The sequence below is a fragment of the Vigna unguiculata genome, chromosome 9, assembly GCF_037176805.1.
Source record: "Vigna unguiculata cultivar grain cowpea cultivar isolate G323 ecotype 2 chromosome 9, ASM3717680v1, whole genome shotgun sequence".
NCBI classification, from domain to species: domain Eukaryota; kingdom Viridiplantae; phylum Streptophyta; class Magnoliopsida; order Fabales; family Fabaceae; genus Vigna; species Vigna unguiculata.
The window spans coordinates 6,335,768-6,363,647 of NC_140800.1; the positions used below are offsets into that span (position 1 = coordinate 6,335,768).

Genomic DNA, 27,880 nt, shown 5'->3' on the forward strand with positions numbered 1-27,880 from the left:
CATAGTCTCATCATACTTAAAGTTTATCATACAAATTCATTATTTTCTTTTAATAAATATGAATATATTATAACTAACATATCATCAAACCATAATATATATGTTTATTAACTTTAAATATGTAGCACTTACTTTAAATAAGTGATGTTTACTTATTTTACTATTTTTTTCCAATCCAAATAAATTTTTTAAATTTAAAAAATAATTTAATTAAATTTTTAACTTCCTATAAATTTGAATATTACTAACAACTACCCTATTACGTCATCTTTCGAGAAAATTCAATGACAAAATATTTAGATAAAAAAAATATTATAAATGTTTAATAGAACAAATATCTTTAATAAAATTTCAAATGGAAATAGTCAATTTATTAAATACCTGAACTTTAATTAAGAAAAAAATGAAAAGAAAAATCAATTTTTTAAATGTACATTTATTGTTTTTAATCCATTGTACTTTGGAAAATAATATGTTTAATTATTTTCTAAGTTGTCAAAAGCTTAAAAAAATGGTCTAAATTATGAAATATATTTGCTGACATATTCATTACAGAACCGATATAACAACTGAAACCCTTATCAAAAGTTTCTAAACATAATTAAATGCTAACCAGAAAGTTTGTTAGAACTCCAAACATTCCTTTGATTCCAAATGTAACAATTGCTTCTAGAAATGCCCTTGCCTACAAGGAAAAACATGCATGAAAGTGCTACATAAAAGTAGGATTATATCATATCCAATAAAACCCATTAAATCCCTTAAAAATGTAAAATTAAACGAACATTAACTAAAATATTGAGAAATACAATTTTCATTTAATTTAGTTTGACAAACCAAATTTAATTAAGTACAAATATTTCAAATTTATATTAATTTCTCTGGAAATTGTTAGTAATACATTCTTTTGGACAAACCGCCTAATAAAAATACACATATTTCGATATGTTTAATTTCTTATTTAATGGGATTTATTAATTTTTTTAGTTTTTGAATAAATTTTAACTTCTAATTAATAGGGTATTAAATTTTTTTTGAAAGTATTCTATTAATTCTCCTTAATTATATTAAATGAACATGAATGAATATAAAGCTCTCCGTCCCCCTCTTTCTCTATAGAAACGAAAAAAGAAATTATTTTCTCTTCTCTTTAATTTCACCTTTTTAATCTTTATCTCCTTCAGAATATTGTATTTCATAGCAGTTGAGAGAACAAGAAACACTTTTATTTGAACAAATGTTTAAATGAAATAAGTTTTTATTTAGTTTATAGATTATCTTAGATAAAAATAATTAATTATTATAATAATCAATTTATACTAATTTATAAATTAAAAATTATTAATAAGTAAAATAGTTTTTAAATTAATGTCTAAATTAATCATACACTAGATTGATCTTTAAATTGATTACTAACATTAACTACCAAGTTTTTAGTTTTAGCTACTAAAAAAATTAATTACTAAATTTGCTCCATTAGTGACTAACTTATATACAAATTTAGAGACTAATTGTTTTGATAGCTAAAATTTTGGTAGCTAATATTAATGATTAATTTAAAGACCAATTCACTATAGTGACCAATTTATAAAATATTTTAGTTACTAATAATTTTTAGTTTATAAATTTATACCTAAATTGGTCAGTGTAGTGATCAATTATTTTTTGTCATTAAAATTGGTCATTAATTTTTTTTCTTGTAATGTCTTTTTTCTTTTATTTTCTTTATGAGTTTGTCATCAATATTTGTGAGGTCAGTTAAGAAAAGTAATTACTCCAAGAAAATTCTTGAATAATGATCAATTTTAGTAACTCAACAAATAATTAATCATTATAGTGACCAATTTATAAATTAAAGATTATTAATATCTAAAATAGTTTCAAAATATTATAATTGGTATCTAAATTGATAACTTCAATAGTTTCTACTATGAATTAATATCTAAATTGGTCACTAACATCAATTACCAAGGTTTTGACTACCAAAAGAATTGATTTTTAGATTAGTCTTAAATCAGAAAATTGGTCTCTAAACATGTTTTTGATAACTAAAATTGGTCTTTAAGGTTTAAGTAGCTTTACTCCTTAAATTGAGAATTTTGTTTTGAAGTTAAACGGTAAGAAAAGTTATTTTTTATTTTGATGGAACTGTAGGATAAATGATCAAGATGAAGATGATTTAGTTAGTCAACTTTGGTTTCTATATGTTGTTATGTTTGGATACTTTGTTCAAGGTATCTAGGCTTTAAGTAACTTTCCTGCTTGGATTTAGAAATTTTTTCTTTGAAGATAAACAATGCAAGTTGTGTTGGGAATTCAAGTATGAGTCTAAGTTCCACATTGAGTAAAAATGAGGAAGTTGAGCACCATATAAGGATGAAGACCTATAAACACATTGTCTCAAGGTTTTGGATTAAAGGTGATGTCAATCCCTTATGTGTGGATTAAGCTTATGTCTCATTGGTGTTGTATCTCCCCTGTGATCTCTCTTGAAAGAATCAACAGTGGTATCGAAGGTTTTGTGAACAGTGGTACAAGTAAGGGGTACTCGTGACCTATGATGCCCGGATACGGACACGACACGGACATGGATACGGAGATACGACAAAATTGAAAAAGTATAAGACACGGACACGACAATATACATATTAAAATCTAATAATTTTATTTCATAATAAAAAAAAAACATTTAAAATATCAAAATGTTTGAGTCTTATATATGTTAATCTTCATCAAAAAATACAACTTCTAATTCTGGTTCATCGAGAGATAGGCTAGCAATATCAAGAATTCCATTATCATCCATTGAAAAATCATCTCCAGCAATATCCCACAGGCTAGTTTCCTTTTCCTTGTATTTTGAGGAGTTTCTTGAAAGAAGACGAAGATTACTGTGGACAAATACTAAATCTTCCGCCCTTTTAGGTGTCATCTTATTTCTTTTTAAAGAATGTATAAAAGAGTTGGTGCTCCAATTTCTTTCACAGCAAGAAGAAGAACATGGTTGTCCAAGTAGCTTAAGAGCTATATTTTGAAGTATTGGTGCATGAGATCCATGAATAATCCACATGACTTTGCATCCATTTTGCCTTTATCTCTTAAAGAGTCCTCATCTGCAAAATCTCCCAATTTACCTGAAAAGTTTGCGAACTCTATATTCACTTCTCTCCTCACATCAGCGTCATCAAAGTATCTCTTAAAACATTTTTTCCTTTCTTGAGTAAGTTCAAAATCTTTATGTGAGGCACGTCTTTGTGGGTCTTCACTTAACCATTCAGGACTGTAGTATCTACAATTTTAAAAAAGACATAAAGATATATTAACATAATATTATAAATTTTAATAAAATATAGTCATAAAGTAATTGAACTACATAATTACCTTGGACTTAAAGAATGAGCAAGACAATGAAGAGATGTGCTACTTTTAGTCCAACGATCAATCAATATTGAATTTACCACCTCAAAAAAGGATGAATGTTCAACTTCTGTCTTCCTTTCATGTTGGTATATGATCTTTCTAACATTTTCAATCATTGAGTCCCACATTTCATATACCAAGTGAAGAGTAGCCATATCTGTATTTGTTTTTCTGAGGACATCATAAATAGGAGCAGTAAAAGCAAGTATGTAGTCAACCTTCATTAACCAATTATCATTCAATAAAGTTTCTTTCATAAATTGTGCACTGTCCACATTGTCCTCTTTATAAGACCAATCATCACTAATAACCATCTCTTGAAGTCCTTTCTTCAAACGTTGAAACCTTTTGAGCATGATAATGGTTGAAGCAAATCTTATAGAAGCAACAGAAAGCAACTTGAATGAGTTGAAGGTATTGAACATTGACAATCTCATATAGTGCCCCACAATAAAGTTTTTGATAAATGTAGCATCATCAGCAATTTGTGTGATCCAAAAACATTCTTTATAAGTATCACTATTTCTTTCACAATTTTTTGCTGCACAAATATTTTTCAATGCAATATTCAATGTATGCACTACACAAGGAGTCCAGTAGATTGAAGGAAATTCTACTTCTATAAGCATATCTGTTGCCTTACATACAACTACATTATCAGTTATAATTTGTACCACATTTTTTGGTCCAACCTCCATAATTACATCTCTCATGTGTTTAGCAATAAAATATTTGTCCTTTATCTCACCATATCCATATATTGACCTCAAAAACATTGGACCACTCTCATTGGCAGCCATAAAATTTATAAGTGGTCTTCTTTGAGGATCAGTCCACCCATTACAAATAATTGTCACACCTTTATCATTCCATGAATCTCTTATGGGTTGTAGAAGATTTTCTACGTGACTTCTTTCTTTTGCAAGTAAATGACCTCTCAATTTATTATATGTTGGTGGTACATATCCACTGAGATTAGAAGTATTGGCAGCATAAGAAAATGCGCTCCTGTAGTGAGGATTTTTTGCTAGATGAAATGGTAGTCCTGAAGAATAAAACATCCTTGCAATTTCATAATCAAGAGTATCTCTAGCTTGGATATTGAAAGAAGCTTCTAAAGGACCTTTGTGTTTTGAATTAACATCGTTATTCGTCTGCTTTCCTTCATTAGATACAGATGGTAGAGAGACCTTTTTCTTCTTTGAATTTTCTATTTTCAATGCTGCTTCATTGTCTAATCTTCTAAACTTAGCAAGTTTTGATGTAGTCACGTTTGGACAAATTCTAACTCCTGCTCCCGTAATTTTTAGCAAATGAGATCTTACTCGAGTGTAAGATCCATTCAATGATAAATCACACAAACTGCATTTAATCATATTATTTCCACCACCAGGAGTTTTTCTTAACTTTGTAACATATCTCCACAAAGGTTTTCTTTCATCTTCTTTTTCGATGGCATGACTAGGTATACTCATCTTAATTTCCTATAATAAAATAAATTTTCTATTAAATTAATTTATTTGGGTATAAAAAATAATAATATCACAAACTAAAAAGAAATTATATAATTTAAATGCGACAAATATTAATTATAACAATAAAAAACTAATATTTTAATTTAAATGGGACAAATATTAAAACAAAAAAGATATAATTCAAATAAAAAATAAAAATTTAAATATAAAACAAATTATTTGCTCTACGTAAATTTGTTTCATTTTACTTTAAACTTGTCTTTTTCATTTGAATTTATATCTTAACATTATATAAAGGTGTTTTAAATAATAAAAATATAGCAATAAAAAACTTCAAAACATAAAAAATGTTATTTTTCTTCTATTCTAGTTAATTTGATCTTATAAAATTTCAACAATAGATATATTGTTCCATTTAAGGTGCAATTATACAATTAAATTACATAATTTTAAATTTAATATAATAAATAAATTATAAAATACAATAAAACATTATTTAATAAATACTAACAACGTTAACAAGAAAATTGTTCACATATACAAATATACACGGTATAAGAAAAACTACGATAAATTATTTTTACATAAAAAAAACTATGAAGGATATTTATTTAAATTATAAAAAAGAAAGTTTATAAAGTTACATTTTCTAGACTTTCTTTCTTCTTCCCTTGGTTCTGCAAACGTAAAGCAATAACTTTCCTTCGTTCTACAACTGCAAAGCAACAATTTTTCTTTGTTCTGCAATTGCTAACAAGTTTTCCAATTGTATTTCCTCTCAACTCAAGAACTCCCAATCTCGATTCTTTCTTTTGTTTTTGTTACTTGTGATTATAACATCTCATTTTACTCTAATTTATAGAATAATTTATCTCAACTCAAGAGCTCCCAATCTAGAATAATTTATTTTTGTTTATCATCTTGATTTTATTTTATTTTAATAGAAGGTATGGAAGATTATTTTTTATCTTTTTATTTCCATTTTTATTTAAATTTTTTTGGATTTATTTTAATAGAAGGTATTAAAGATTATTTTTTTATCCTTTTATTTCCATTTTTATTTTTATTTTTTTGGGTTTATTTTAATAGAATGTATGGAAGATTATTTTTTATCCTTTTATTTCCATTTTTATTTTATTTTTTTGGGTTTATTTTAATAGAATGTATGGAAGATTATTTTTTATTTTTTTATTTCCCTTTTTATTTTAAATTTTTTGGATTTATTTTAATAGAAGGTATGAAAGAGTATTTTTTATTTTTTATTTTAAATTTTTTGGATTTCCCTTTATTCTCTAGAAAACAGAGAAGAAAAATATCATACCAATCAAATAAAATATTTGAGTAACATTAAAAGAAAAGGGCAATCAAATAAAATATTCTAATGACATTAAGAGAAAAGGGCAAAAAGTGAACAGAACAAAACGTGAACCATTTTCACTCACATACGCGAAAAAATTATCAGAATCCCGTATCAGTCGCACATCCGAGCAGCCAGAGGTGTCTGTCGGCGCGTGTCTCAGAGCTGGCCGCGTCTGATCCATGGAGAAGCTTCTGACACCGTGTCGTGCAGGTATCTGTCACGCCTCCGCGTCCGTGTCCGCTTCGGGAGCGGGAAGCGCAGTCCAACCACTGTGTTGGAGCATCACAGCTCGTGACTTTAAATGCTTTTGCTTAAAGGGGAAGTACTAATGTGAAAGGACTCATACTTAAGGGGAAGATTGTTGAGAACCCAAATCTGAGTCTAAGTTCCACATTGAGTAAAAAATGAGGAAGTTGAGCACCATATAAGGAGAAAGACCCATAAACTCATTATCTTAAGGTTTTAAGTTAGAGGTGGTGTGAATCTCTTATGTGTGGATTAGACTCCTGTCTCATTGATGTTGTATCTCTCCGATGATTCGAAATACTCAACAAGTTGTTTATGATGTTGATATACAAGATATATGACTTGGTCACTAGACTTTGGTTTCTATGGAGCGATTGTATTTTGGTTGAAAACTACTTAAATGTTTGCACTTTAGTGTTATTGAACTTTGTTTAATAAATGGTTGCTTCAAAATCTTCTAACTTGGATATTCTTGTCGAGAAGTTAATATAATAACTAGATTATGCACATTAAGATACAGAGTTCTCTCAAACTAAGTTTTGAATATGACTTAGTTAAATAGAGTTTGTCTCTATATATAACTTTACTTATGTTAGTCTACAAGTTTGATGTAAATATAAATATACATACTTTGAGTTTGAAGGACCAGATTGAATTGAAATGATTGTAAAATAATATTTGAACAAATTATACTTTAAATTGATTATTTTGAATTGTTTAGAAATTTTATTATTATAATTTTTTGAGAAAGATATATGAAAAATATTTGTTCTACTATGTTAGTTATGCTCACCGTACTAATTCAACGAATTAAATAATAATTTATTGGGTTAAATATGTTTTTGGTCCCTCAAATTTAAGTGAATTTTGGAATTAGTCCTTCTTCGAAATTTTATACTAATTTAGTCCTTCATCTTTAGAAATGTGTGGATTTAGTCCCTCTTACCAATTTTTGTTAAGTTTATTTGACATTTTAAACGCATTTTATGATAATATTTGAGTTAATATTGAGGCGAAAATGTGTCAAATGATATCAACAATTCAAATACTATATCATGAAATACACTTGAAACGTCAAATAAACTTCACAAAATTTGGTTAACAGGACTAAATTCATGCATTTTTAAATATGAAAGACTAAATTGATATAAATTTCTAAAGAGAGACTAATTCCAAATTTCACTTAAACTTGAGGGACAAAAACATATTTAACCCCTAAGTTATTCATTACATAGATAACGTATACACAGTGGTTTCCTTTAAAATTATATATTCAGGTTTAATACCTTTTTATGTTATTTCTGTAATAACTTTTTTAATTTTATTTTACTACTGAAGATTATCAATTTAATTTCACTTTAAAAAATCATTAAATCAATAATAATGGTATTATAATAATTATAGATAAATTATATTATAATAATACATAATCAAATAGACAAATTTATTAACGGAAGAATACTAATATAAATAAATAATTTCACACTTTAATACGATTATTATAGAATTGACTCGAAAAAAAGTATATTAAATAATTAAAAATTGATTTAAAATAAAAAATATTTAAAATAATAAAAAGATATTAGAAAAGAGGGAAAACAACTATTAAACCGATTAGGAGTTCTTTTATGTGGAGGATGGCCAAAGGCCCATCTCCTTCCTCTTTATACTTTACAAAAACTGCAAATTACTTTATAAAAAATACTTTATGAACCAATACAAATTTATTAATTTTTATTATAACTATTTCAAAAATTATATTAAAGGATTTTAAATTAATTAATAATAAAAACAATTTATTAAACAAATACTTTATCATTATGAAATATTTAGTATTATTATATTGTAACGAAATCTCACAAGAATGCCAAAATACTGAGTTGAATTTGAAATCAACTGCAAGAAGTAATCTTTTGCTTTGCTTTCCAAATTCCTCCGAGCAATCTATTTTAGGAGGAAATCCAAAGTTAAACAAGTGGAAGAAATTTAAAGAGATGCCAAAAATTTCAAAATTCATAACGCGTTGTGTTTATTCTATTGTCATTTTTAGTTAATTTAGGCAAATTTTGTTATTGTTACTGTTTTTCATTAATTATCAAATAAGAAAATAAATGAAACAAAATAATATTTTATAATCGTTACAAAAATGTACCAATTAAGACCGAAAAGAATAAAAAAAATTGTTAAAAGAGGTAATAAATACAGTGAATAAATATTAAACTAAATGTATAAAAATTTATTATTTTTGAATGAAAATGATTTTTTAAGGGTCAACTATAATTTTCTTTCGAAAGTATAATACAATTTTAAAATTAATATATTTTTAAGGGTTATATATTTTTTAATTCGTTCTTATTTTAAAGTTTAATTATGTTTTGTCCTCATACTTAAAAAATACATAAATGATGTTCTTGTCACATATTGATGTTGAATTTTCTTTTCACATAATAAACAAACGATCTTCTCAAATGTATCCAAGTGTGTGATCATGAGCGCACTAAAAAAATAACACTGCAGAGTAATTCACACACCAATGTTATGGTGTGAAAATATGCTACCAAACTTATACTGAGACTATTTGTTTGTTGAAAAGGGATTCACAATCCTAGTCGGATTCACAATCCTAGTCAGAGGCACAAATGTTTCTCTGAGTCAAGTAGCTCTAATGGGGTCATTGATACATATTTCTATTGTGAACGATCAAATAATTCATGATTAGTGGCATCAATTTTTTGTGGAGCTAGAGTTAAAGAGGAGAAAAGATCAAGACCAGCTGATGCATTTTTAAATTAGGGAAATTGGAAAACCTAAATTGGTTGTGCTTGATGCTGGGGATAATGACATGATGGAGGTTAAGAATTAGAAGGAAGGTGTTGGGACTAGGAGGATGGGGGAGGGTGAGTAGGACACACAGGGTGAAAGCAACAAGTGCATTGATGTGCACTAATATCAATAAGTGTCGTATCCATAAGGATTTAGCAAGTATATTGATAGTTAGTTTTTGGGTTTTTTTGGTTTGTGATAAAGAGTGCATGTAAAAGAGTGGAGTAAGGGTTATGAATTGATTTCATCTCATCTTCTTCTGCACCATTACCATCTTATTTACTTAGCATGCAAACCATTCAATGTCTTGTGAATACTTTTTCTATGTAGATCTAGGTTCATCCTTGAATCACTAGAACCTAAAGACTTCAAACCCAATGTGATTCCTTAACTCCCGGTAGAATGAATCCTTGCTTTAATGTGCTAAACAAATTCTCTTGTGGCTCAGTCATGCACCGCCTTAAGTGCTAAACACATTCTCTTGAGGCTCAGTCATGCACCGCCTTAAGTGCTAAGCACATTCTTTTTTGGCTCGGCTATGCACCACCTTAAATGTTGAGCACATTCTCTCGTGGTTCAGTCATGTACCGCCTTAAGTGTTGAGCACCATTTTGTTGTGGCTCAGCTCCAAAAGTCATATTCTAGATCCTTCCTTGACCGCCTTATTGGAGCTCAGCCGTGAATTTTGGGGCTCACTTGCACCATTTGTAATTCTTTGAGAAATTGCTGCAAAATCATCAAAAAATCATCCATTTCTTATTTTTCTTCTTTTTAGTACCTCATTTTGTAATTGTAAGCTAAAATGGGTTGTTTACTTACAAAATATGATCAATTGAAGTACGATAAGTGTCAAGTTTATATGAAAATTTTACATATTCTAGACACTTATTAGTACACATGGACCTACACACAGGACAAACATGGCCATATCATTTGCCAAGTAGAAAAGAAAACATAACATTCTTAGGTGAGGAGAACAACGTTCATGCATTTCTTAAGTATGAAGACTAAATAAGATCAAACTTTTAAATATGAACGAATTCTAAAATTGTGTTATACTTTAGGGATAAAACAAAAATAGTTAACCCTTTTTTATTATTATAAAATTTCATAGATAACAAATTAGGGGTGATCATGGATTGAATTTTTAAAGATCCATCTAGATAAAGTTTATATCCAAATAATTGGATTAGATTTTGGATCTAAATCCATTTTTACTGCAGAACTGATTTAGATTTTTTTTTTCAATCTAGATCCAAATATTTGGATCACAATATAAATCCAGATCTAAATATTTGCATCGAGCTCAAAATCCAAAATTCGTTTTCTATAAAAGAAATTTAAATTGAATTTTCTAAAAGTTATATCATTGGGGCAAACTCGATCGAATTTGGCGAATTTTGGTTACGGGCTTACTCAGCCGAATATAGTCGAATTTTGACCAAGGCTAACTCGATCGAATTTTGTAGGGACCAACTTGCCCAATTTTAGTTGAGGGGACTTGACTGAATTTTGTCGAATTTTGGCGTGCAGCGACTCGACCAAATTCTGACAATTTTAGTCGGGGTAGATTTAGTCGAATACGATTGGATTTTGGTCGAGACTGACTTAGCCAAATTTTGGCAGGGACCAACTCAACTGAAATTAGCATAATTTTCGCAGGATCGACTCGACCGAATTTTGGGCAAGGTCGACTCGGACGAATTCAACAAAATTTTGACTATAGCAGACTTGACCGAATATGGTCATATTTCTGGCAAGGCTGACTCAGTCGAATACGATCGAATTTGAGTAGTGGCGACTTAGCCAAATTTGACCAAATTTCAGTTAGGGCCAACTAACTCGGTCGTATTTAGATCAGGGCCGACTTCTTTTCTAAAACCAAAAAACAAAAGAAAACATACAAAGTGAAAAATGACTAAAATATGTGAGAGATTTAAAAAATAATGAGAAAGAACATACAAAATATCTCAATAATTTTTTTTCTTCTTTATTATATTTAATTTTATGTTTATTATTTATTAATTTTCACATCAATATAATATATATTATATATATTTTTTAAAATTTTAAAATAATATAATTTTAAAAAATATAAAAAAATTTAGAATATACATTTTAAAAATTTTAAAATTTTTGGGGGCCATGGCCCCCTAAACACACACTAAAATTCGCCACTGTATAGAGTATTTTAGAGTTTTCTAAAAGTTTACAATTTTCTTTGTTTCCTAATCTTTTACTTAAGGTCTTTTAAAAACATCCTTATGCTTCTCGTTGTTCTTCATTGAAAATTGAAAATACATTATGAATTTAAGATCAAAATGTACTAGTGCACTTATCAAAACACACCAAACTTAAAATGTTGTTTGTCCTCAAACAAAAATAACAAACTCAAAATCTAATATAGAAAACTAGGTACCTTCTGAAAAGAATTTAATTCAAAAAATATTTTCTTAACATTGAGACAACTACATAATTCAGTGAAAAAAACATTAGGTCTACAATTAGATCGAAAGAAAAAGAACTACTCATTACAATTATAAGAGAATGAACTCTTGTATGCTCACTCTCTTCACCAATTGTATTTCCTCCATACTTTTTTTGGCTAGTGTTTTTCTCGATCCATGCCTTCACACATTCAATTTATTTTTCTTATTCATCTCAAACAATTAGATGATAACATATACATGTGATAATCTTAAGAACTTTCATGTGATGATCCAAAATGAAACATTTTTTTTCCATGGGAGTTTCTTTAACTTTTGAGTAACTGATATTTTCGAATCATTCTTCATTCTGACATTCATTTACTTAAACCAAAAACTTAAATTTTTTCCTTATATTTGTGAGTTCTCCACTTCACTCCAAACCTATACTTTTGATTATTCTCGAGTATTACTCTTTCTATATTTGTTAGAAGTGGCTTTAAGCCTAACTTCCAACACACTTCTTCACGTCTATATATATCGTGCATGAAACTAGAAATCAATGGGTGGTCCGTTAGTGGTCCGATAGCGGATGGAACAAAATGTCCAAAAAATCTCGCTAGGATAACTTTTTTTTTAAACAATAGCTCTAATACCATGTTCGAAGTGGGCTTTAAGCCTAACTCAACTCCACAAAACCGACTTGTAAGGTGAGGTTTGCATCACACTTATATATTATGAAATTACCTTATCTTGAGTCGAGGTGGGATTTCCAACAATATTCGATATTCAAGAATGTATCAAATGATTTTTAGTTCTAAACAAATAATTAAAAAAAAACAATTACATTGTTTGACTCAAGAATATTGAAAGCGTAAAGAAAATATAAAATTGTTTTTTACTCATGAAAATAACTTTAATCATATCTTAATACACATATATATGTATCAAGTTCACTTATATATTCACTCATATAAAGTTAATGTGATTATTTATTATTTCACTAAACATCAATAACATCATACGATTGTCAACAGAGGTTCGTCTAGAAATTATAACTCGTGGGGTTGCATATCTGCCCCTACGAAAAAGTTGGGAATTTGTAACAAATTTTTTAACTTATATTAATTTGTATATATTGACCCTGTTACTTACTTTTAAAATTATGTCATAAAAACAATAGTAGCACTATTTCCTTAGTAAGTATGTTAATAATATTTATTAAAAACTAAAAAAAATAATATAGCGTAACAAAGAAAGTATAATATAAAAAAACACTTTATTTCTTAAAAAATTAAGGATTAAGTATGTTTTTAGTTCATGAACTTTGATCCAAAATTGAAATTCTTCCCTATCTAAAACTTTGATACATTTTTGTCCCTAAACTTTAAAAATGACTGAATATAGTCCTTTTAACCCAATACGTTAATTTTTTTTTTTACGTGTTGAAAACATTTCATGTTAGTATTGGAATTGTTTACACTGTTTGACACATTCCTAATTCAATATCTGCTGAAAAATGAATTTGATACGTCAAGAAAAATTAATATAATTAAGTTAAAAAGACTATATTGATTTATTTTTAAAGTTTAAGAATCATAATGAATCAAAGTTTCCAAAGACAAATTTCACAGTTGGATTAAAATTGATGAACTAAAAATATACTTAACTCAACGATTAATAAGATGCTTAATAACAATCGTTGCTATTTGGTTGGTAGTAAAAAAACATTGATAAAAGTATTAAAGTGCATTGAAGTGGTGACGGTAGACTTTAATGATCATAGTGAAACTTTGCATGGTTGGTATAGTTGTGGCAAAATGGGACGTCTTTGCATAAAACTTTACATCGTCTAAAGAAAAAAAAAATGTCACTATTTTACACTTTCGCCTTGCATTCGATGCCTTATATGATAAGAAAGTGTTAAAATAATGGATGACACATAGGTTTAACGTGCCCATAACATTTTAAAAGTAGAATTAAACCTAATCAATTTTTGAAAACCAGAATTAAAGAAGATTATATTTTTAAAGCCAATTGTCACGTATAAGATTATCCACTTTGCCGTTAAATGGCTTTGTCATTAAAATTTCTCTTTTTGGATCAATGGATGAAGCTTCTAGTTTTAACCATTGCAACAAACTTTTTGGTATTTAAGGTTTTGAATTTTTTTTTTCTTCAAATAGTATTATTTTTGTGTGATAATATTGTTAAAGTCAATTATTATATCTTATGTATTATCTAGTTTGGAGTTGAACACTTTTTAAAAGACATTTCAGAAAATTAAAAGAAAAATATGTATTTAAATTATTTTATGTCTCTAAATAATGTAAGATTATTAAGTATCAAACTATATCAATATTGTAATATCAAGTATAGTAAAATATAATTATTAAGGTAAAACATTAAGTTTTTAGTCCATAAATTTGGAAGTGAAATTAAAATTTATTAATTTATCAAACTTTGACACATTTTAGTCTCTAAATTTTAAAAATAAATTAATATAATTTTTTTAACGCAATTGCATTACATTATTTATATTATTTGACGCGTTTTAGGTCAAATGTAAGTTTGGAATGTCTTTTAACAAGTCAAAAAATTAATTTCGTTGAATTAAAAATAATATATTCGTTTATTTTTAAAGTTTAGGAATCAAAATGTATCAAAATTTAAAAAAAAATACGAATTTTAATTTTGTATCCAAATTTATAGACTAAAAACATATTTAACCTTATAATAAATCATCATCTTCAACATATTATACCATCTAATTCATATAAATGTATTTGAATAGAATCATCATTACTTTTATCACTTTCACGACATGAACCAGAGAATACAAAAGAGTGATGAAAAAACAAACCATTTGGTTACGCATATAGCTTTTAAAAAGGAACACTTGAAGCAAGACTCTCCTCCCACTTTCATTCCCCACTTAGTTCGGTGCCATGCCAATTACATCGACACTTCATTGCCTTTTACAAAGTTTGAATGCCCAAGAAGTTAACGCTAAGGGAAAATGATACCATGTGATGAAAAAGTGGAGAAAATGAATTTAAAAAGATATTGTGAAAATATGTAAACAAAACTATGTTACTCAAATTAGCGTATTGGTAACTCCAAAATGAAATGGGATAGAAGAAAACGGTAATACCAAAAGAAAAATAGTTTTGTACCAATGTTTCTTGATGAATGAACCTTCTATTTTATTTTTATTTTTTTACGTGTGAAACATTCTAAATCTTTAACAACTGATTTCAACTAAAATAATGCTTTTTGTCTCTATACAAAGTGTGGAGTATGATGTCACTTGTGTGTGTTTATACTTTAAATACCACAATTGGATTGATTTGACCTATTTGACTTTTGCAACATAATAATTAATAATAAATAATAATTGATATTACTTATAACAATAAAATTTATATTAATTTCAAAAAAAAAAATTGTCTTCACAACTTTGCTGTAAATGGTAAGTTTGAGAGTAGTTAAGGGTGTATAAAAAGTTGTGGAAACAAGTGAGTTCATCTCAAATGGTTCCTTTTGAGTTGGTTGTGAGAAGAACCAAATGGGTTAGTAGTAGTTCTTTCACTTTTGACATAGCATAGCACATTTTCAACATTTGATCTATGTTAGTTGAAGAAACTGACATAATAAATCTTATTTATATGATATAGAAAATTTCATGGACTGTGATACAAGAGTTAAAAGACTAATTTTTTTTGAAATATTAAGATTTGTTTAAGAGAAAAAAAACTATGTTTATTTCAAGAATTTTACATTTAGTTTATGAATATTAATAATATTAGCGATAACAGAGTCACAACAACGTCTATATGTTTGCACTTTTATTTTTTATAAAAATTTGAGTTAAGATTAATAATAAAATAATGGTTAAAAATAATTTTTTTTAAAATAAAAATTAAAAGTAAATTATTTATAAATAATTAGTTTTAAAATAATAATTAAAAAAACTATAAAAAAAATCATCTTTATATATTATTATAAATATTCAATAAATAATTATTTATATGGTGTATAAGAAATGAACTTATTTTACTTTTAAGTACTTGAATATTATGGGTAGAAATAGATTGGTCGAATGACATTTTAGTACCGTACACAAGATTTTCTTTGTCAGTTTTACTGATTCTCATTCAAAAACCAACTTCTCCTACTCACTTTTGAACATATTTTGTTAGGGCAATTTTGGTACAGTGTAATGGTTTCTTATACAATTTTGTTTCTATTCTTTTTGAATTCAAAACCCATTTAATTACTGTTGGACTCAATTCTCATTTGGGCCCTTATTCAAATCTCTAAGTTGTAGCTTCTTTCTGCACCTCCATAAATCTCCCTGTTATATAAAAATAATTTTCTTTTTTTTTTCTTTTTTTTTGTATAGTTCAAAATTCAAAGTGATTTTCAAAATTTAAAGAAAATTTAATAAAAATAATATTTTTTGAATTTTACAATTATAAGTTATTTGGTGTTTAATTATACAATTCAAAAGTTATTTTTAAATTTCAGATTATAGAATCTAAACGTGTTTTTCTGTAAGGGCCAATTAATTCCACCCCTTTTTATTTTATAGACTGTCCAATCTTTGGGCCTAAGGGGAGCTGGTCCAATTCATTTTCTGACCTAAAGTGCCCAAACCCTAATTTGAGCTCATTTTCGTAAAAACAGATTTCCCTTCCTTTAGAGCTGCTGCCGCCTCTGCTAGGGTTCCAGAGCACACCTTCAGTTCACATTCCACTTGACTCCGTTCTTAACCCACGTAAGTGTTTCCAATCCATGCTTCTAAAATCTCTGGTCCTATTTTCTGTGTGTAGAGTTAGAGCTTCAATAGTAAACACCCCTGTTCATTTTTCCAGCTCTGCGATCTTCTCCTAGAGCTGTGGTACTCCGCTGTTCGGTGTCGAGGCACTTAAAACTAGCTCGTTCCAGGTAAGGGAAGCTAGAACCTCTTCATATGGTGTGATTTGGCTTGTATCGTTGTAGTTTGTTGATTCTTTGAGTTTGTGTACTGCTATGAGTGTCTGGACTGGCTGGAATATCTGTTGGGTGTGTGTGTATGCGTTGTGCAGGTGCGAACAGTGGCGGACACTGATAGTCTCGCCCAAGCGAGCTTGCCTCGCCTAGGCGAGATGTGCAGAGGCTCGCCCAGGGCTTTCTGCGCGAGGGGTCGCCCAGGCGACTATAACGTGTTTTGAGCGAGCAGATGTCTCGCTTAGGCGGAGGGGATCTCGCCTATGCGAGATTGCGCAGGGGCCACTGTACTCTTTGTCGAGCTCTCGCCTAGGTGGAGGAGAACTCGCCTGAGCGAGAGTCATTCTCGCTTGAGCGAGAACCTCCAGCCTGAGTGAGGAGCTGGGCGAGGATGCGTCCCGAGATGTTGTGTTCTCTGTGATTGGATGTTTAAATTGTGCTTATATGGGTTATTGTATGATGGCTTAATGGGAATGAGTATGCATGATTGGGAAGGGATTATATGTGGGTGATTGTGAGCTTGGCATGATTTCTATATGAGTTGTACATGAGAAGTTGGATACATATATATGTGCGTGTGGTCACAAATATGGCATGAGCGACAATGGATCTTGATGGTTGGTAAACCAGTGGCATGGTTTTGGTATGAGGAGAAACACTTTACTCATGGTTGGGAATAACGAGTTGGTATTGATTCGACATGTGAGAAATGAGGATTGGTTACAGATGTTGGATGAAATATCATGTGTAATGTATGTGAAAATTCTTGGCTGTTTATTATGTTGATCCATGTTAGTGCATAATTCCTTGGGGTCTCTAGATGAGACTTTCAGGGTCGTGCTTCAGTGGTCGAGACGTAATTCCATGACCCCTGTTAGTGGGTGTCCATGGTGGTGCCCTGTCAATATGGTTTGGTAAGGATTCAATGTAAGGTTGCATCCTGACACTCTAAGGGGTCAGTTAGTCTCACTTAGAGCGGATTGACTCCTGTGGTGAGAGTAGCAGGAGGCCTGAAATTCATTAAGGGCTAACCTTGTGTGTGAGGGAAATTGATTCATTATAACACTTGTAACACTTAGCTCGGGGGTGAGCATAGGTATCCACCACAAGTGCAAGCATCTGCTGAATCCGACCAGGCTATATGTATCTGGATGAGTCGAGTCTTATAGTGTATTGATTGAAGGGTCATAACATGCTTGGGTGATAGATGTATATTGTATGTGTGTATACTAAATTATGAAAGTACATTTGATTGCATGGTAAATGTGTTGGCTCTAGCTTACCCTTTTTTTTGGTTGCTTTGTATGTTGTTCTTCTATCTTTGCGATGATCATCAATTTTATTGAGAGGTAACCGTGGTCAACAGGGGAGAGAAGAATTCGCTGCTTAGCCTCATTAGGCTGGACTTTCTGTTCTTCTTGGGCTATCTTTGGGGCTACGGCCCATGTACTTGTCTGTCTTTATATTTTTCTAGGATCCCAGTAAACTGTTTAATATGTTTCCTCTATTTTTGGTGGCATCGAGGTATGCCTTGGTCTATATGGTGTTATATTTAAACTCTAAGACTGCATTGTTATATTATAATTGTGTGACGTTTCTTTAATTACGCATATTAATTAAATGGGACGTTACATTTTCTAAACAAGTATAACTTATAAAATTGGAAATCATTTTTACCTTTCATATTATGTATTTTTAACTTTTAAATTATACGATTAAAAAAAAAAGAGTAAAAATGAATTTTTTTAATGAGTGCAGGAGAAGTTAACCGAAGTGTATGTAGAAACTGTGATCTAAGCTTAACGAATATTTGTCCATCTTAGTTGGGTTTTCAGTTTTTATCCATTTTACTCAAAAACCATAAACACATACCTTTATGAAATATTTAATTTTTTACAAATAATAATTTACTGAAAATTTATATATGATATGATTCCATCTGATTTTAGATTTTCTTAATATTTTCAGTTTTAAAATTTTTACCTCTTCTAAGTGTATTTTAATAATTTTTGCAATTACCTTAAGTTAACACTAAAACGAAATAAATAATAATTAATATAATAAAGAATAATTTAAATTAAACAATGGACTATTTTTACATCCATAACTTAATAATTTAATTAAGTGATATTTTTTATAATATAAATAAAATAATTTTATGTATTATTATCTTTTTTAATCAATAAGTTAGTTTTATGCATTTCAAGTGTAACGTCCTATAATAAATAAGCTTAATTAAATGAAACATCACATAAAATATAATATATAGAATAATGATGAAAATAAATAAGATTAATATTTATTTTCAGAATATATAAATTAAAATATCAGTATTCACCACTGTTCCAACATACAGTCACCAGACATCAAATATCAAACAACCTTTTAAGGCTTTCGAGGCAAGCCCAACAACACACAAGTCATATGAACACAAAATAAAGCTGGAATAGGCAAAATATAGTAAAAGCATTATAGCTCTAGGAGCAGATTCGTAAGCTGGAAACACTGGCACAGATTGAATACGAGGTTACTAAGGTGAACCCTAATTGGAATCACGAAAACAAAGCTTAGAAAAGAGAAGGTATGGTTTGGGAACCAACTTACGTGAGATCAAATGGAGTTGAACTAGCTTGACAAGGAATGGAGCCAAACCCTAGCGCAGAGCTCGTTGCTGCTATTCTAAGAGGGAATAGGAACAACTTTTGAAAAGTGAGCAGAATGGGAGGGTTAGGGCTAGGGATGTCAACGGAGCGGGTAGAGTACGGGTAGTAGCTCCCTTGTACCTTACCCACTGGATAAATATCTGCCCCGTACCCATACCCATATCCGTCGGGTATCCGTTATGCGAATACCCATATATTTTTTTCATATCCGCAGGTATCCACGGGTACCCACGGATATTTACAAAATTATTTAAAAATAAATATTTAATCATAAATTCAAATAAAATAAAATAAAATGCATCATTGTCATAAATTTTAAATAAAGTTCAAACAAATTCAAGTCCATATAAGTTCAAATAATCATAAAAATAAATATAAAATGACATTCAACACAATTAAAATTCTTCGATCGATTCCTAAGAAAAAATTAGGACACAATGTATATATATATATATATATATATATATATATATATATATATATATATATATATAAAGTTTAACGGGTACGGGTATCCACGGGTACGAATACTATGATACCCGTACCCGCCCCGTTAACATGCGGGTATCAAAAGTATTCGTACCAGCGGGTCGCGGGTATCCACTTTTAATATTCATTTCCTACCCATTGCGGATTTTATCCGCGGATATCCGCGTGTACGAATATTTTTGACATCCCTAGTTAGGACTGGCTTAGGGATTTTGGATAATCTATGGACCAACCTTAAGCCCAACAGATTAGGGTAGACCCTTAAACATTGAGGCAAAAAATAAGTTGGCCTTACATCAAGCATTGTATTTTTATTAAAATTAATATAATTTACTTGGACATTTATACTTTATCTTTTATATATCAATTTTGATACTATAATTTTGAAATATTTTAAAATAATTTATTTTCTAATATATCATCATGAAAGTTTATCTATAGAGATAAAAACTATAAATATTTTATATTCTTATAAATATCAGTTATAATATAATATATTAAAATTGAACATAAGATAATTAATAATCATTAATTTCTTTTTGTAGTTACACAGTTTAAAAACAATATAAGTAAAATTATTTAAATAATTTTTATGTATAAAAAAATAATACTAACAAAGTATCAAAGATTTAGAAGTATAAAAACTACAGAAAAATATTACAATAATTACAAATATTTAAGTCTTATAACAATAACATTGATTAAATAATAAATTGTTATCCTTATTAATACCAGGAGAAACGCCTGTATTATGTCATTTTTTTAATATGTGATACTTCGTTACTTTTGTATTTCTTATAAGTATCTATAAGTTGAATAAAAGTAATTTAAAATAAATAAATTTGCATAATAAAAAATTCTAACTGTGTAGTAATTGAAGTCTGTAGAGTTAAATCGACTGATAAATTTGAAAATATAAGTAAGGATAAAGTAAAAATACGAAATGTATAATTTCTATTGTCTATATTAACTTTTTCAGGTAAGTATATTATTAATTTTAAACTACAACAAAGAATAAAATAATTTGTAAGACTAATATTGTTATGATATATTTGTTATAGATATAAATATATATATATAATTTATCATATTGGTTAAGTAAGCAATTAACAATTTTTATCTTTCGACTTAAAGTAATATAATCAAACATAAAATGTTTGGCTAGAAAATGTGAGAGGTTTAAAATTAATAAATATGAATTGTATGGTCCGTTAAAAATCATTTATCCTTTTTCTGCCCTAAAGTTAGTGGGCTGTCCTTATAAGTGAGCCTAAGGCTGGTCCAACAGACAAGGTCACTAGGCTTGCCCTAAACCTAACATTTCTCACCATTTTCAGAAACTGTTACTGATCCTAAGAGCCGCAGCCGCACTTCTGCTAGGGTTTTGTCTCCTCACCGTTCCAAGTTCGCTCAAGCCGTTCCTACTCCACGTAAGTGTTCTTTTCCAGATTTAATGGCTTCCATCGATCTCCCCCCGCTTTTTCCACAGTTAAAGTTTAGTAATAATGCGCCCTTGTTCCTTTACCTCCCGTTTTTCAGCTCGTTAGTTCACTCTTAAAGATGCAGTACTCGTTGTCGTGCCGTCAAGGCTTCGGTTAACCCTATTTCCAGGTAGGGAAGCTAAGACCTTACTCCTATGTTTCGTTTCCTTCGTTGTTTAACTGTTATTTCGAGTTTGTGTGGTTGGTGTGTTGCTATTTTGGTTCTGAACGCTTGAAACTGTTGTATGAGTATGTTGTTTGGACTGAAGTGTGGATCTGTTGCAGGAAATAGTGGCGAGACCTGTGAATCTCGCCCAAGCGGGTCAATCTCGCCTAGGCGAGATGAACAAGAACTCGCCCAAACCCTATTACGCGAGTCGTCGCCCAGGCGGCCCGCTCATGAATTTTGAGCGAGCGAGTATCTCGCCCAGGCGAGACGGGTCTCGCCTAAGCGAGATCCCGCGTGGTTTTCCTGATGCCTTTTCGAGCCCTCGCCTAGGCGAAGGGGACTCGCCTGAGCGAGATCCTTCAGCCTGAGCGAGGTGCTGGGTGAGGCAGGGCGCTGTGATTATTTTCTTGACTTGGTTGGTGAATGTATGGCTTGACTTTAAGTATTATGATGAGAGTATGAGATAAATGAGTATGCATGTGTGACGTAAATCATGATTTACGAGTAATGGGTTGGTACAATTTTAACATGAGAATTGAATGAGATGGTTCATGAAATTGAAATGATGGGTTGGTATGAATTCAACATGAGACATGAAAGGGTTATTATTAATGTGGCACGGTAATGATATGAGATGGAGTTCCATTTTCTGGATTCGAGAATAAAGATTGGTTTGGCTTGGTTGAGGATACGAAAGTGATGAATCATGAGAAAGTGTATGTATATAATTGTGTGTATGCATGATGAATCTGTTCGCTGATCTATGAATGTTGGTCTGTGTCAGCGTGTAATTCCTTGGGGCCTTTAGGTGAGACCTCCGGGGTTGCGCTTCAGTGGTCGGGATGTAATCCCATGGCCCTTGGTAGTGTGTGTCCATGGTGGTGCCCCATCTGTATGACTAGGTAAGGATTCAAGGTAAGGTCGCATCTTGACACTCTAAGGGGTCAGTTAGTCTCACTTAAAGCGGACTGACTCCTGTGGTGAGAGTAGCAGGAGGCCCAAAATTCAGTAAGGGCTAACCTTGTGGTGAGGGAATATTGATCCATTATAACACTTGTAACACATAGCTCGGGGGTGAGCAAAGGTATCCACCACAAGTGCAAGTGTCCGCTAAATCCGACCAAGTTATACGTATCCGGATGAGTCGAGTCGAGTCGTGGTGTATTGTTTAGAAAGTCGTAACATGCTGGTGTGATGTATGTATGATGGATTGTGATTATGTAACTGACTCCATTGATGTAATGATTTTGGGCTTTAGCTTACCCTACTTTCTTTGTTGTGTGATCTGTTGTGTGGTACTCTCTTTTGTAATGATCATCAACTTGTTGGTGTGAGCAGATGCGAGGAACACCCGTAGACAACAGGGGGTGGAGATTCCACTGCCTAGTCCGCGTGGACCAGTTTATATTTCTGTATGAGTTTATTTAGGGTTGCGACCCATGTATCTGTTCGTCCTTAGATTTATGTACTTTGGTAAACTTTTCCTCTAGTTTCTTTTGGGCATCGTGGTGTGCCATGGGATGTATGGAGTTGAGTTTAAAACTCCTAGACCGCGCTTTTATGTTATCTTTCCCGTAACATTCCTTTAATTTTCACGTGCTTAATTAAATGGGGTGTTACATTTATGGTATCAGAGCGGTCATTCCTTAGGTCTGTGGACTTGGTTGTCCGCTTAGCTTTCTCTGTGTGTCTCTGAGTGCTTAGTTAAAATTCTTGCCTTTGTCAAGCCTAACCAAGTGATTTTCTGTGTGCCAGTGAACTATGGCACCTCCTCGTAGGACTTCCCAATCATCCTAGGGGGACGCACCGGATATTGCCAGAGCGATAGAGATTATGGTAGCTGCTATGACGTAGCAGAGCACAGCCATGATGCAGTAGCACGAGGCATCTATGCAGCGACAAGCAGCGTGGCTCGAGTAGCAACAGTTGGTGATGCAAAAGATGAAGCTGCAAGGGTGGCTGTCGAGGATGCTCATCGGCAGCATATGGAGGCCCTCCGCCAGCTGGAGGAGAACAGGGCGGCTGCCCCTGTGTTTGGTTCTGAGCCACGACCACCAGTTAGGGAGTGGAGTCTGGAAGACTTTCTGAAACACCATCCCGTGAAGTTCAACGGGAAGACCAGTCCAGATGCAACCGATCAGTGGCTGAAGGATCTAGAGAGAATCTTCGATGCGAAGATGTGCCCAGCAAATAACAGGTTGGCCTTTGCCGTCTACATGCTGTCCGGGGAAGCTGAACACTAGTGGATGAGCATGAAGTCCATCATGGAGGAGCGAGGCGAACCAGTGACTTGGGAGACCTTCAGGGAGAGATTTCTCTCTGAGTACTTTCCAGATAGTGTCAGATATGCTAAGGAGGTGGAGTTCCTCCAACTCACTCAGGGGGGAAGTCTGTGACGGAATATGCTGAGAGGTTCAAACACCTCAGTCGCTTCTATACACTGCCGCTTGATGAGGAGTGGAGATGCCAGAAATTTGAGAACGACCTCAGGGGAGATATTCGCTTGATGGTGGCACCCTTGTCCATCAAGGATTTTGCTGCTCTGGTAGAAAAGGCCAGAGTAATGGAGAAGATGAAGAATGAGGTAGAGGGCCAGAGATCTCAGCAGCCTCAGAGGAGTGGTGGACCATCTGGGTCCAAGCCCAGACATGACGAGCGGAGGAGATCGTATGACAGACCTCCTCATCAGCCTCAGGGGTCTAGGGGTCTTCCTCCCCAGCAGGGTCGAGTGCAGTGCTACATATGTGGGGGCCCTCATCTGAGGAGTGTCTGCCCGCGTATGGAGGGTTATCGCCGGTGCAACAACTGTGGCAAGGAAGGTCACTTTGGGAAGGACTGTCCCAACCTTGCCAGGGCAGCAGCACGCCCTCCAGTTCAGACTCCCCATCAGCATCAGAGGAGGGACAGAGGCAACAGGCCTCAGGCGACAGGCAGGGTATATGCTATGACAGGAGCAGAGGCGACTGGTTCAGGTAACTTGGTTATGGGTTGCTGCTTGATAGCTGGTGTGTCTTTAGGGATGGCAACGGGGCGGTGCGGGGACGGGTTTCGCTATCCCATACCCATCCCCGCATAAAAAATTCATCCCCATACCCAAACCCAACGGGTATCAAACTTTTTTCCCATCCCCATCCCCACCGGGTAACGGGTATAATCTCGTACCCATACCCGTACCCGTGTTCTAACTACTTCAATATTAATTCTTATAAAAGAAAAAAAATTACGGTAAAGAAAACATAATATTATGAAATATTTAATATTAGGAGGATTTTCTTCGATGCCAAATATCTTAAAATAAATTATAATTGTTTACATTTTATATTAGAATACCAAATAAAATTTCATGTGAACCAAAACATTTATTAAATTTGCAAACTACAACATTGATGAACTTAGTTGATAAAATTAAAAAATATTTCAAAAAAAATATAAAAGGAAAACAAATATTCAAATTAAAATATATTTTAAATATTTGTTTACTTCAATTTTTTAAATTCTAATGAATCTCTTTTTTATACACTAATAAAAGTTATAATATATCACTTGATCAAAATGACACAAAAAACAAATAATAAAAGGAAAACAAATATTCAAATTAAAATATATTTTAAATGTTTGTTTACTTCAATTTTTTAAATTATAATGAATCTCTTTTTTATACACTAATAAAAGTTATAATACATCACTTGATCAAAATGACACAAAGAACAAATAATAAACATAATAATAAAATTTTGACATAGATTTTGTATCTTTTGAACTTCAATATATGTTGGATAGTGACAAAAAAATATTCATAGAAATTACATTAAATTTTTATATTGTAGTAAATAAAAGTTATTTATACAATTAAAGTGAAAAAAATTACAGTATGATTAATAGTGAGTTATAAAATAACAAATAATTATATAGAATATATCGAAATATTATTCTACATGATGAAAATAAACAATAAATAAAAATATTAAAAAACTAACAAATGTGTGTTTTAGAAATAATTTGAGAGACTATCGAAAGAAATTGCACAAAGGAAATCAAATGTATAATTAAGGTATGATAAAATGAAAAAAACCTTAGAGAACTAATTATTAAATTATGTTTGAAGTGGTTAAAAATAAATAGAAATATCATTAGTGACCAAAAAATTTGTCATTAAATTACAAATAAATTAGTAATTAAATTGGTCACTGAATCAAGTACCGATTCGATCATTGAATCAGTCACTAATTTAGTCATTGATTCAGACAATAAATAAACTATTACCACCAATGACGAAAAATAGTGAGTGATATGGGTTACTGACTAAATCAGTCACCATTTCATGTTTTTCTTGTAGTGAATTATCATATACTATTCCTAAATATCATTATATATATATATATATATATATATATATATATATATATATATATATAATTTTAACCACTTCAAACAGAATTTAAAGTGAAAAAATTACATTATGATTAATAATGAGTTATAAAATAAAAAATAATTAGATAGAATATATCGAAATATTATTCTACATGATGAAAATAAAAACAATAAATAAAAATATTAAAAAACTAACAAATGTGTGTTTTAGAAATAATTTGAGATACTATCAAAAAAAATCACACAAAGGAAATCAAATGTATAACTAAGGTATGATAAGACGAAAAATATCTTAGAGAACTAAGAAAACTTTTCAAATATCAACATATATACTTAATGGTTGAAAAATAACGAAAATTATTTTAATGAAACAAAAGAGTTCTTCAAATTAAACAAAAATTAATAATAATAATAATAACAATAAGTAAAGAATTTTTTTTATATTACCTTAAATTGAGAGTATAAACATTCTCATGTGAAAGGAAAATTTATAATAAATAAAAATATTAAAAAATAATATAAATATTCAAATGTGAGGCATAATTTTTTTTTTATTAACATACATCATTTTAACATAATTACATAAAGGTTATGATAAAATAAAAAATATATTGGAGATGAAAATGAGTTTCATGACAAATGAAATAATTAAAAAAAAAATAGAAAAAAAAATATATATATATAGGGGTTACTTGATTAATTATGAATATTTTAATAATTTAAACGAGAATGGAGATATGGCGGGGACATGTATTATGGCGGGTATATGTACACCCCCATACCCAACTGAAAAAGTCGGGGATTCCCCATACCCATACCCAGTCAATGCGGGGATTCCCCGTCAAAACGGGGACGGGTTCGGGCAATACCCACGGGGACGGGTTTATTTGCCATCTCTATGTGTCTTGCTGTGTATTGTATGATTCTGGAGCGACACATTCCTTTGTGTCAGATAGTTGTGTGAAACATCTGGGTTTGCCAGTATGCGAGCTACAATGCGAGCTTGCGGTGTCTACTCCGGCGTCGAGATTGGTCACGACGTCGTCTTTGTGTGCTAGGTATTCAGTGGAGGTAGAGGGACGCATGTACAAGGTAAATCTAATCTGCCTGCCTCTGCAAGACTTAGAAGTGATCTTAGGGATGGACTGGCTCTCTGCCAACCGCATCCTTATAGATTGCCGGGAGAAGAGGTTGTTGTTTCCCGATTCAGAGGAGCTCGAGTTGGTGTCCCCTCAGGGGTGGTGAGGAAGATTCAGAGCGGCGCGTAGTGCTTCATAATCTTTGCCCGTATGAAGGTGGGAGAGAGAGACCATCAGTCATACCTGTGGTACATGAGTTTGAAGACGTGTTCCCGAATGAGGTACCAGGGTTGCCTCCCAGTAGAGAGGTGGAGTTCTTTATCGATCTAGTCCCAGGAACGGGCCCGGTCTCGATGGCCCCGTATCGTATGGCTCTGACAGAGTTGGTAGAACTCAAGAAACAGATAGAAGAGCTGATGGAGAAACAGTTCATCCGACCCAGCACTTCGCCTTGGGGAGCACCAGTGTTATTGGTGAAGAAGAAGGATGGGAGTTCGCGCCTGTGTGTGGACTACAGGCAACTGAACAAGATGACGATAAAAAATAAGTATCCACTTCCGAGAATCGACGACTTGATGGATCAGTTGCATGGATCATCGGTTTTCTCGAAGATAGATCTACGGTCGGGATACCATCAGATTCTGGTAAAAGCGGATGATGTACAAAAGATGGCCTTCAGGTCCAGATACGACCATTACGAGTATGTAGTTATGCCTCTTGGTGTGACTAACGCTCCGACGGTGTTCATGGACTACATGAACAGGATCTTCTGGTCTTTCCTAGATAAGTTTGTCGTAGTCTTCATAGACGACATTCTTATCTATTCCCGAACTCAGAAGGAACATGCAGAACACTTGAGGTTGGTGCTTGGTGTTTTGAGAGAGAA

The 27,880-nt window shown here is 31.5% G+C and overlaps 1 protein-coding gene, 1 long non-coding RNA gene and 1 pseudogene across 2 annotated transcripts; 2 read left to right on the forward strand and 1 right to left on the reverse strand.

The window, feature by feature from the left end:
- Positions 1-2,613: 2,613 nt before the first annotated feature.
- LOC114162861 (uncharacterized) lies at positions 2,614-4,895 on the reverse strand (annotated as a pseudogene).
- Positions 4,896-16,430: 11,535 nt separating this feature from the next.
- Positions 16,431-18,345, forward strand: LOC146883478 (uncharacterized). The gene is made up of 2 exons (XR_014984353.1): positions 16,431-16,530; positions 16,628-18,345. It is a non-coding gene; the product is annotated as an uncharacterized LOC146883478 (long non-coding RNA).
- Positions 18,346-23,808: 5,463 nt separating this feature from the next.
- LOC146883479 (uncharacterized) lies at positions 23,809-27,160 on the forward strand. The gene is made up of 3 exons (XM_085666367.1): positions 23,809-23,906; positions 23,972-24,516; positions 26,868-27,160. Exons 1-3 carry the CDS (start codon positions 23,809-23,811, stop codon positions 27,158-27,160), a joined length of 936 nt encoding a protein of 311 aa, XP_085522493.1.
- The last annotated feature ends 720 nt before the right edge of the window (positions 27,161-27,880 follow it).

Bases quoted from the DNA above. Each gene is read 5' to 3' on its own strand.
- LOC146883479 (XM_085666367.1), top strand. From the start codon at position 23,809: ATGGAGGAGCGAGGCGAACCAGTGACTTGGGAGACCTTCAGGGAGAGA. The intron at 23,907-23,971 runs GTTCCTCCAACT...CAAACACCTCAG, and splicing joins AGATATGCTAAGGAGGTGGA to TCGCTTCTATACACTGCCGC. The intron at 24,517-26,867 runs GTAACTTGGTTA...CCTTTGTGTCAG, and splicing joins AGCAGAGGCGACTGGTTCAG to ATAGTTGTGTGAAACATCTG.